Here is a 12,374-nt window from a genome sequence, read left to right as displayed (position 1 = left end):
ATGAGGCATTGATATTAATCACCATGACCCTAACAATAATAGTAATAATAATAATAATAACCAAATGACCCTAATAGTCACAGAGCTTAGAGCCAAAGGTGGCAGAAAAAGATAGCACACTGTCTGCTTGTGACATAATATGAAATAATCATCTGGTCTTGGCCCCTTGTTCCTTGCACACTGCTCTGAAAACCCTTGGAAATCTCCAGAGATATGAGTGTGAGATGGGATGGGATGGCTGGTGGCTGTGGACCTTCGGATAGTTTCAGAATAGGGACAGGTCACCAGAAAGACCAAGGCCTGCACAGAAGCTTGGAGCTTCCAGCCTCAATCCCAGGGGACAGGAGCAGAGCTGGAGATTGAGCCCAATCGCCAAAGGTCAATGTCTCCATGCATTATGCCCTTGTATGAAACTGCCCCAAAATATCACTCAGCCCAGACTTCCAGAGCTGATGAACACATCCACGTGGTGGGAGAGTGGGGGACCCCAACGCCATGCAGACGGACAGCTGCTGTGCTCGGGACCCTCCCAGACTTCACCCCATCAGCCTCTCTGGCTGGCTGTTCACCTGATCCTTGAAAAAAAAAAACCTTTATAGTAAACTGGGGGCTCTCAGGACTCGCAAAGTCTTTCCCTGAGTCCCATGAGCCCCTCCAGGAAGGGCCCAAACCTGAGAATGAGATGGTGGGAACCCTTATCTTTGTAGCCAAGTCTAAAGTGTAGGCACTACAACCTTGCAACAAGCATGGAAAATGGGCACAGTCTGTGAGATCTACACTAACTCCCAGTGATCAGCGTCAGAATCAAGAAAAAACCCCAGCTGCTGTAAAAAAAAAAAAAAAAAGAAAAAAGTCAGAGAGTTGGTTAGTATGGGGGCATGGGAAACACCCACATATTTATTGTGAGAAGTGCCAAGAATAAAAGCAACTCATAATGGTGCTATATAGGGATGGTGTCTGACTATTTACAGCAGTTCCAAAACAGTTTTAGAAAGAGACTAGGGAGTGAATAATGTCTAACTTTAGAACTTGCCTACAGCTGAATTGCTAATAACCCATTGCAGCCGGCATAAGTAAAATCCACCAATTGTGAGTTTCCCATTGTTAATTAAGCAGAGGGCTGTTGTTCAATTTAGGTTTCATAAATGAATGAGCTGACATTGGGGACTTAACCTTCCTCGTCCTGTATATCACTTTCTCTGGGCCTCAGCAGCACTCACTTAATTGTCTAATGAGCTGTTCAGAAATGGATTGCTTATTTGATCCCTTAATGTGACTTTTCTTTTTTTTTACAATTTATTTGAAAGGGAGAGTGACAGAGAGAGGGAGAGACAGAGAGAAAGATCTTCTACTCTCTTGTTTACTTCCCTAATGCCTGCAACAGCCAGGAAGCAAGGAACCCAGAACTCCATCCAGGTCTCCTAGATGGGTAGCAGGGACCCACGCACTTGGGCCATCTTCTGTTGCTTTTCCAGGAGCATTAGCAGGGAGTTGGATTGGAAGTGGAGCAGCCAGGACTCGAACCAGTGCTGCAAGCAGAGGCTTAACCCACTGTGCCTTGCTAATGGCCCTCCATGTGACTGCTCATTGCCTATCTTCAACAAAACTCGCATGTCTGAAAGAATTTCTATGGGAAAAGAAAGGGAAATTGCTTTAAATAGTCTATTTGCCTTGGAAATGATCTTAAAATCTTAAAGCAGTTTGAAACTCACAAAAACTCTAATTAAATAATTGAATGATTAGAATTATCACTCTTATAAATAGTATAGAAAATGCTGACCCAGACATCATACCCCCAGAGAGAACTCTATTTCAATGCATTGTGCTTGAAATCTCCAGTCTCTCGCAATACAATGGTATCATATTTATGAAGAATGTTTTGTTGACATTTTTCAGAAAAAAATTTTCTTCCTCTATTGTGTGAGTTACTTTATAGTAAAAGCTAAAAGACATGAGGGTCTGGCATTGTGGCACAGAAGGTCAAGTCACTGCTTGTGACCAGGCATGGGAGTGCTGGTTTGAGTCCTGGCTGTTCTGCTTCCAGTCCAGTTCCCTGCTATTGCACCTAGGAAGTAGAATAAGATGGCCCAAGTACTTGGGCCCCACCCACCCATGTGGGAAACCCAGATGGAGCTCCAGGTTCCTGGCTTTCAACTGGCCCAACCTGCATCCATTGAGGCCATTTGGGGAGTGGGCCAGTAGATGAAAATCTCTTTCTCTCTCTGTTCCTCTGTCTCTCTGTGTCAATCTGCTTGCAAATAAAAACCTTTTATTTACTTATAGAAAAAGCAGTATTGAATGCAACATTGGGATTCCAGAGAGACCTATGATGAATGTAGATAGTTGGTGCTGCAAGTCCAACAGCTACAGATTCAACCAACTAGTGTTCCAGAATATTTGAAAAAATAAAAAACTGTACTTGTACTGAACACGTACAGACTTTCATCTTGTCATTACTCCCTAAACAATCCAGTATAACAACTGTTTACAAAGCATTTGCATTGTATTAGGTATCATAACTCATAGAGATGATTTAAAGTATGCAAGATCTTCAAGAAAAGTTCAGAGAAAATGTGCATTATGAAAATGAGATGCATAGACTTCAAAACTTTTGGCATGAAAACAAGCTTATCTTTTGAAATCCATTTTCTATGACCTTTTTTAAATTCCCTTTGAAAAGGGAGGCCGTGTGTAAGTTCTATGCAATACTATGCCTTTTTACATCAGGGGCTTGAGCATCTGGGAGTTTGGTGTCCACAGGGGTCCTGGAATCAATCCTCTGTGGGTAGTGAAGGGTGATTGTATGTGGATATAAATGAGTATATATATCACTGGAGTGTGCATGATACACACCAGAAGGTATCACACACTTATCAGATCTGAAGGATACACACTCTTCTATGTGTATTTATACATTATATCAATGGAACTCATATCCTATCTATGAACACAAACTGCCCAAAGATCGAAATTGCCCACCCTCAAAGTTTGCTCTTCCCAGAAATACCCTCAAAGAAAATAGCATTCTTCCTTCAGAGGCACAGAGTCCACTCTCAACAGCTAAGACCACCAGCCAATCAGCCTGCCGGGAAAGGCAGGAGGCAGTGTCCGCCCTGCTGGGTTAATCAGAGCTCCTGGTCCCTTGCTTCCCCAGGGATGTGTGGTGAGGATCTTGAGTTGTGCAAGTGCAGCCTCTCTCTCACCAGGGTCGACTTGCAAGCTCCACCTTCCCTCTCTGAAGCTCTCCTATGCCACCTTTAGCTCTGCCGCTTGCATTGCTGCTGGGGAGATTCTGATGTGGCTCCATTCTGTGGCAATGAGACATCAGAAACCACTGCACTCAAGTATTCCGTCTCTCGGTTATCACTTTCTACTGACGCTGAGCCTACCTTCTGAGGGTGATTGGGCAGAACTTCCCGAAAGAGATGGCATTTCTCTTTTGATCTCATGTGGCAAGAAGCGCCACTTGGACTCTGGAGGGGTACATGTATTCTTATTCAGTGTTCATAACAACCTTTTACAAAGGAGAAAAATGGGGCGTAAAGAGAATACTAGATGTGCTTAAAAGAAAAAGCAGCTGTTTCCATGCCTGCCTAATTCTGATAACCCAGTCTCTCATCATACAGTGCTTTCGTATTCTCTCAATTCTTGGTGAATTCAGCTTTCTCTCTTCTGAGCACATCTCTGTCTAGCAGACATAAGTCACTTCAGTCTAAGGACCCTTTGCTATAATCAGTCTTTGCCAATTTTGTATCTAAAACAATGTATTTCTGTTTTATAATTCCTCTTGAGTCTTCTCCCCTCTCCCTCTACCATCATACTTGCCCCTCCCATTTCTAGCAAATTTCTCTGAAAACTTGATTATTTGTGTTTTCTTCCATTCACCACTCTAACAATTGGAGTGACTCCCATGAAGCTAAATCCACTAGTCCGTTTCCAGCCATCACCCACCCAATCTCACAACCTGCGTTTCCACAGTCACCCAAGACACAACACATAGCCTTTAGGACAAAATTTCCCTTGCTCTTCCCTCATCCTCCCCCAACATCACCAGCTACTCCTGTCACAACAATTTGCTCTTCCTCATCTTCCCAAACCCTAAATATGGAAGGGGCTCTAATCTCATTTCCAGCCTCTCAAATCTGGTTCATCATCACTTGTTGATCATAACATTGCAATTCTCCTTATTTTGCTGTTTTCTCCTTATCTTGCATCCAAACCAGCACCACACTTCACTTACTCTTTGTGAAACACAGCCTCAGCCACTCCCTCCTCCAACTGAGGTGTTTTTGCCCAAACCACTGTCAACTCCTACCTGGACCACTACAATAAGCTTCCATCACATTGCCCATGTCACTGTGACCTGTTCCTCACAAGACTGTCAGAGTGAATTTCTAAAAGTTTAACTGAATTATGTTACTTGGCTCTCAGTATCTGTATTCATCAGCTGGGGATGACAGCAAAATGCTACAGACTATGTGGCTTAAACAAGAGAGATGTTTTGCCTCACAGCTCTGGGATTGGATGTCCAAGTACATGGTGTGAACTGGTGTGGTTTTTCCTGAGGGATCTTCCTTGGTTGGAAATGGCCACCTTCACATTATGTCCTAAAATGATCTCTGAGCACAGCATCCCTGGTGTCTGTCACATATCCAAATCTCTTCTTATAGGAACACCAAACATATTGGATTAGGTCCTATCTTAATCCATTTTGTGCTGCTTTAAAGTAATACCTGAAATCAGTTAAGTTTAAAAAAAACAGTCATTTATTATAGTTCTAGAAGCAAGGAACTCTAAGGCCAAGGGGCCCACATCCGATAAAGTCCTTCAGCTGCATCACCGTATGGTGAAGGCAGAGGGGCAAGATAGTACTCCCACAATAGCAACATCAGTCCATTCAGTGCCCAGCCCTCACAACCCAATGACCTCTTAAACAGCCAACCTCTCAACACTGATGCACAGGGAAATCACTTTCCAGCACATGAAATTTGGGGGACACATTCAAGCCATGGCAGGGTCCCACCTTATGACTTTATTTAAACTTAATCACATCTTAAAGCATTGATCTCCAAATATACTCACATGAGGGCTAAGTCTTCAACAATGTGAAAGTAGGGGAAACACAGTCCCAGGCACACATTGTCATTCTCTTTTTTTAAAGAAAAAATTTATTTCATTTATTTATTTACTTGAAAGGCAGAATTACAAAGTGGAGAGTAGGGGGAAGAGGGGAGAGAGAGAGAAGGAGGGAGAGGGAGAGGGGGAGGGGGAGGGGGAGAGGGAGAGAGAGATTGATCTTCTATCCACTGGTGCACTCCCAAAATAGCTGAAACAGCCAGGAACCTGAACTCCATCCAGGTCTCCCACGTGCGTACAGGTGCCCAAGGACTGGATGTATCTTCTGCTGCTTTCACAGGCAGAGTCATGAAGCTGGACTGGAAGCAGAGCAGCCAGGACTCAAGCACTTACCCGTAAGGTATGCCAGTGTCACAGGCGGTGACTTAACCTGCTGCACCACAATGCTGGCCCCAACATAGTTATGGTTCAATGACTTTCTATCTCACCCAGAAACATCTTGTCATCACCTAGAAATCCTCCTCCTAACTTTCCTTGGTTACTGCATTCAAACAACCTGGCCTCTTTGCTGTTCCTGGAATTGACAGGAATTCTTCTGTGTGAGTCATTCTTTCTTCTTAGAATAGTCTTTCCCTCACTCTCACACATTCCTGAGACCTTCGCTCAAACGCTCCTGCTCCATGAGACCGTCCTACCTAATCAGCAGTTAGGACTCCTGGTGTGTATCTGCACCTCCCACACCCCTTTCTTGCTAGCTCCACCCCTCCTATTATTGATCTAACCTATATTTCCTGTATTTTTGGTTTTTTTAAAGATTTTTATTTATTTTATTTGAGAGGTAGAGTTTCAGACAGTGAGAGGGAGAGACAGAGAGAAAGGTCTTCTGTCCGTTGATTCACTCCCCAGATGGCTGCAATGGCTGGAGCTGAGCCAATCCAAAGCCAGGAGTCAGGATCTTCTTCCAGTCTCCCACAGGGGTGCAGGGACCCAAGCACTTGGGCCATCTTTGACTGCTTTCCCAGGCCAGAGCAGAGAGCTGGATTAGAAGAAGAGCAGCCAGTAATCCTCCTTCTAACGGCGCCGTCACCCCAGGTTCTAGTCCCGGTCAGGGCGCCGGATTCTGTCCCGGTTGCCCCTCTTCCAGGCCAGCTCTCTGCTGTGGCCAGGGAGTGCAGTGGAGGATGGCCCAAGTGCTTGGGCCCTGCACTCCATGGGAAACCAGGAGAAGCACCTGGCTCCTGGCTTTGGATCAGCGCGGTGCGCCAGCCACGGCAGCCATTGGAGGGTGAACCAACGGCAAAAGGAAGACCTTTTTCTGTCTCTCTCTCTCACTGTCCACTCTGCCTGTCAAAAAAAAAAAAAAAAAAGCAGCCAGGACTAGAACCAGCGTCCATATGGGATGCCGGCGCCGCAAGTGGAGAATTAACCTACTGCGCCACCGCGCCGGCTCCAAGTATTTTTGTTTTGTCTGTCATACAGCTTTATGGTAACTGAGGATTTGTTTTGTTCCATACTGTTTTCCATCATCTAAAACAGAAAAAAAGACTCTTCTATCAAAAGGACAGAAATTTATGACTCTATTCAAGAGCATTCTACTGATAAGAATTATTAACTATTTCCAAAATTTATTTGGTCTAGGACAATAAGTGACTTCTGTCCCGTCCCCCGTACTCCCCCTCACCACCACCACCACCACTTACCAATAAGCTCCTACTAGTTCTTAGATATCCTCTGGCTGCTGACTTTGCACAGCTATCCAAAATCCATTATTAGTTCTTGGCCTTTTGCTTGTACACTTAGAACATGCTGAAATCAGTACACACAAACTCGTAAATTCAGACCTTAAGGTCTTTTCTATGAAATCCCATGGTTTATGGAGGTGGTAACATAAACAATGCTACTGCAAATGGTTACAAATTTCACATTAAAGAAGTGAACATTTATTGAGGACCTCCCATGCACCAGGTACTTTATAAATACCCTATTAACTCTTACTACAAGCCTATGCATTATTAGTGTTTTTTAATTTATTGTTCCCCCAAAGAAACCTTTTATTTAAGGAATACAAACTTCATGCATTTCATAAGTACAACTTTAGGAATATAGTGATTCTTCCCATCATACCCACTCTCCAACCCACTCTCCCACCCCTCCTCCTCCTCCCTCTCCCATTCCAAGTTCTATTCTCCACTAAGATCCATTTTCGATTAATTTTATACATAGAAGAACAACTCTATACTAAGTGAAGAGTTCAACAATTTTCACAGAAAACAAAACAAAACAAAAAAAAAAGAACTAATCTGCTGTGAGACTGTGAGGAAGAAAAATGTCCTTTTCTATCACCCCACAAGCTGCAAAAGTTACAGCAAAAATGCTTAGTAAAGGTGGACAAGGCACTCACTGACAGGGTTTGGCACTGAGAGTTCAGTAGGCACCGGGCGTCTTAGAACCTATCCCTCAGAGATGCAGGAGACCACCGTAGCACAGGGACTCGGCCACCTGCTTGATCTAAAGAGGCAGCAGCACCTGCCTTGTTCTCAGGAAAAGGGAAAGAAAGGCAGGGGATTCCTTGCTACAATTTATCAAGGCCGCTAAAGCTGGCACTCAAGTGTGGCCTACACTGCTTGGAGGCAAGCAGCCATGGGCGAGTCCTAAAATGCCTGTCTGTCTTTATTAACACAGTTGTGTAGGAATAAATACTGAAAAGCCTCAAGGGCCAAAGGCAAGGCATTTCATCTGTCCAAGACCCCCACTCCATCCCCCCCCCCACCTCCCCACCACCACCCCACCACTGCCGTGTGTGACATCCTCAGGCACTCGGCTTTCTCTGCAGCAGGCTCCGACAGATCCCCTGGGAAGGTTCAGGATGAACCCCGGTGTGAACTCGTGCAAACAGTCCATTCCTCCGGGACGATGAACAAGTTCATGACTCAAAAGTAGCTCCCAGGCCGGCGCTGCGGTTCACTAGGCTAATCCTCCGCCTTGCGGCGCCGGCACTCCGGGTTCTAGTCCCGGTCGGGGCACCGATCCTGTCCCGGTTGCCCCTCTTCCAGGCCAGCTCTCTGCTGTGGCCAGGGAGTGCAGTGGAGGATGGCCCAAGTGCTTGGGCCCTGCACCCCATAGGAGACCAGGAGAAGCACCTGGCTCCTGCCATCGGATCAGCGCGGTGCGCCGGCAGCAGCGCGCCAGCCGCGGCAGCCATTGGAAGGTGAACCAACGGCAAAAAGGAAGACCTTTCTCTCTATCTCTCTCTCACTGTCCACTCTGCTCCCAAAGCAGCTTGGTAACGAAGTCCAGGCCATGTGGCCTGAGCCTCAGGACAGGTCCCGTTTCCTTTTCTTCATGTCCCGGCTGTTCCTGTGAGATGCACAGTCTCCTGTTACATGCTGGTTAGTGTTGTGAATTTGGGGATGCCGGGGTGCAGATTTTGTTAGTGCTTTCTGGCGGCAAAGGCTATGAGGGAGTCTTGTTCCAGAGCTCCAGCTCCAGGTCATTCCAGGTTGGCGTGGCAGACGTCTGGGCTGGTGCTGCTCTCCAGGAGGCCTTGACAACACTGTCCAGGATGTCTGGAGTCTCATCCCACAGGTCCAGGGTGTCTTCGAAGTTCTCTGCAAGGGAGTCTTTCACCGTGCCCAGGTCAGAGACAGCAGGTATGGGAGTGCTGTGCATCGCGGGCGGGGCAGGGCGTGCCTCCTCCTGTTCCGTTCCCACTGGCTGGGCGGGGGTCTGCACTTGCTGCTGTCTCTGCATTCGCTCCCGGGAATGTCGCTGCAGCTCTTTAGCCAGGGCTTCCGCTGCGGGGTGGCCTTGCTCCTCCTGGAGCAGACAGGCCCGAGTTCCGGAGCGGCTGTCCTCATCCCCCTGTGTCACAAGGTGGGGATTATCAGGGTGGCTTGGTCTGCAGGGGGAGGTACCTCCTGAGGTCGTAGGAGTCCCAGAGCCAAGGTGGCAGCTGTTACATCTTGCCTGTGCCACAGATGGTTCAAAATCTTGTCTCTTTGCTTTATTCAAATCTACTTCAAGAGGCAACCGGCATAGAAGCTTATTCAGGGACCACAGGCAGTCTTTGTCCAGGGTGCAATTTCCAAGTGCATTCCCAAAACTCCTGAGTGCTCGCTTCAGCCCATTGGTCGCAGCTTCCTGGCTCGCCTTCTCCAAAGCCAAGGCCTTGGACTTGAGGCCCTCACAAACACGGCAGCCGACATCTCCATGATAGGAGCCAGGCTTCAACTGCGCCCTCACAAACGCGCAGCCACCCGGTAGAACTTGCCATTGTTGAGGTCGCATTCTGCCGCGTGACGGAGTGCGCCCAGACATTGTACCCAAACATCTCATTGGCCGGGCCAATAACCTTGTGACCCTCAGTGTAACACATCTGCTGGTCTCCTCCAGCCCGGCGGCCGCTGCTGTCTTCGGGGCCCAGCCGCTCCCTGAGAGCACTCGGGATGGCCTGGCACTCCTCCGCTGTGTATGGGCACTGCCCGAAGCCCAGCACAGCGCTGCCTCCCGCACAGCGAGAACGGTTGCCACGTGCTCCAAGCACTGCTTCCCCAGCCCCAGACATGCCGACCACTCTGGTTGGTCTGAGCCTCCAGCACGTGCAGTGCACGCTGGGAACCCCGCTGGGCTGCACGTAAGCAACAGGAACTAGCCTCCATTGCTATTTTAATTTAATAAAATCTGGACTTTTTTTTCTAAGTATGCAAAGTTTATTTTCAATGCTTAAAAATGTTATATAACGGGGGAGGGGGAGGCAGCATTGTGGCACAGCCGATTAAGCCGCTGCTGGCAACACAGGCATTCCATATAAGCACTAGTTCGAGTCCCAATGCTTCACTTCTGATACAACTTCCTGCCAAAGTACCTGGGAAAGCACCAAAAGATGATCCAAGTGCCTGAGCCCCCCCAACATCTGCATGGGAGAGCTGGATGGAGTGCTAGGCTCCTGGGCCAACTCTAGCAATTGAAGCCATTTGGGGAGTGAGCCAACAAATGGAAGGTATCACTCTCTCTGTCAAATAAATAGAACAAATCTTATCTCCTCAAATAAGCTAGCATTCTCCTACCTGTACATACCTCTGCTTTCTCTCACATAAAGGCACTTGGGCACAACCTGGAGCCCAAAGACTTGATAAATTCAGGACCCCAGGAATGGAATAACAAGTGTGTGTCCTCATCTGGAGCTGAGGCGTACAGTGACGTCCCTCAGCCACTTGCTGAAGTCCTCAACAGTTCTCCGAAATCTGCATAGGGTAGTCATTAAGAGCATGGACTCCAGAGTTCAAATCCCAGTCCTGCCATTTACTAGCTCTATGTTTTGCCCTTCTTTGTAAAATGGAGAGAGGATGATGACGATGGTGATGATGACAACAGCGATGATCATGGTACTCAAACAGATGCTAAGAAGATTAAATTGAAATAATACATGTAAAGCTTAGAATTTTTGCCCTGAGAGGGTAGTCAATGTAAGTTATTATTTTCTAAGTTTCTCCTTATATTTGTACAAAAGCGCTATGTTTTTCCCTCTGGATGATAAATATGTAATTGATTTCCAATCTTTCACTTTAATAAACAATGCCAAGCTAAACATCTTCATGCGTGTTTCCTCAGTTCTATGTGAACATTAGTCTAGGGTAATGGCTGAATTTGATAAACATTCATCTTTGTTTTGTCCAGTGTGGCAAGTTTGTTCGCTAGCATATCTGTACCAGGTTACATTGTCCCTAGCAGTGTGTGACACCCTCACCATGATCTGATATTGTCAGGATTTATACCTGTGCCTCACTGATGTTTGTAAAACAGCTACTCCATTTTCATTTCATGAGTATGAGGGAGGTTGAACGCCTTCTCTTTTCATTGGCCTTTCAGATTTTTCTTCCAATTGTGTATTCACCGCCATTTGAGCCGTATTTTGTAGGACAAAGCAAACCATAAAATCAATGTATGCTCAAGAAAAGAAAAAAGCAGGATCCACGTAAAATGAGGGAGCATGATTCTCAGGGAAGCAGAAGGGAGGGATTCCTGCAACCATCTTTGTAGATCATCTACCTCAGTTCATTCTGGCCATTTCTCAATACTCTTCTCTTGTTTGTACTTATGTTAGCTGATCTTACAGGAATTATCTACATCTTCCAGATAATGATTCTTTGCAATCTATGCATTGCAAATAAAACTTCCAAGTATATAGCTGTTTTTTTATATTTTATAGTTTTCAGTGGTCAAATTCATTGCTGTTTTCTTTTATGAACTGTGATTTTATATCTCAAAGAAACTCTTTGCTATACCAAAATCATGAAGCTTATTCTATGCTTTCTATGCTTTCATTCCAATACTTTAAATTTTGGTGTCCACATTTGGGTAATAAGACATTTGGTACTTATTTTAGTGCATAATTTGAGGTAAGAATAGAATCTATTTTAATTTAGTTTTCATGTAACCAGCCAATTGCCCCACCACAATCTGTTGAAGATCCTAGATTTCTTGACCAACTTAAAATGTCTTTCTGTCATATAAGTTTTGATATATGTAGAAATCTATTTATAGTCTATCTGCTTTGAGGCAGCACTATTTTAGCAACTATGGCTTTATCTTTGGTTTGGTGAGCCTCCATTTTCTCTTCTTCAATTTTTCTTGAGGTGTGGGATTAAGGGAGGGTGAAAGGAGGAAAGGGATTATGGTTACCTTCTTAGAATTGTACTTATGAAATTCATGAAATCTGTCCTCTTTATTTAATAAAAAATTTAAAATAAAATAAAATGAATAAAAAATAAAATCAGTTACTAACAACATAAACAGACATGATACTAATTAAGGAAACACATCTATTTCAACATAAAACAAGAAAGTAATCAAATTAATATAAATGGAAAACATGATAGTGAAAATAAATCCAAGTGTATTAAAAATCATGGTGTATAGCAATTGATTAAATTTTCCAGTAAAATCAGATTTTTTAAAAATCTAGTTAATAATGTTTACAAAAGACAATCTGAAATATATAAAGAAGTTTAAAGAGTTAAAATTGAAAACATTTGACCAGCAGATATCACCACCAACAACTTAATTTCAACTAACATAGCACATAAAGCAAAAATGTTATTAGTTATAAGGAGATTGGTAATATGAGAAAAAAAATTACCAAAAAGATAAAACAGGAGTAGCTGTTTTTCTTACAGTTTAAGGCACCCACTTCTTTTTTTTTTCAATTTCTAAAATTCTTTAATTCTCAAAGGATCATCCCATAGTCAGAACAACAAACACAATGACAGATAAACAGGAAGACTCAGGTAAAATTAGCC

General features: G+C 44.7%; 1 protein-coding gene across 1 annotated transcript; it reads right to left on the bottom strand.

The window, feature by feature from the left end:
• Window positions 1-8,529: 8,529 nt before the first annotated feature.
• On the bottom strand, window positions 8,530-9,640 carry LOC133770615 (DNA repair protein RAD52 homolog). The gene is given in 3 exon segments (XM_062206669.1): window positions 8,530-9,335; window positions 9,338-9,361; window positions 9,364-9,640. Coding segments are annotated over 3 exon segments (1,107 nt in total).
• Window positions 9,641-12,374: the final 2,734 nt, after the last annotated feature.

This window comes from Lepus europaeus, chromosome 11 (genome assembly GCF_033115175.1).
Source record: "Lepus europaeus isolate LE1 chromosome 11, mLepTim1.pri, whole genome shotgun sequence".
Taxonomy (NCBI): Eukaryota; Metazoa; Chordata; class Mammalia; order Lagomorpha; family Leporidae; genus Lepus; species Lepus europaeus.
This window is presented reverse-complemented; position numbering and strand designations above follow the sequence as displayed.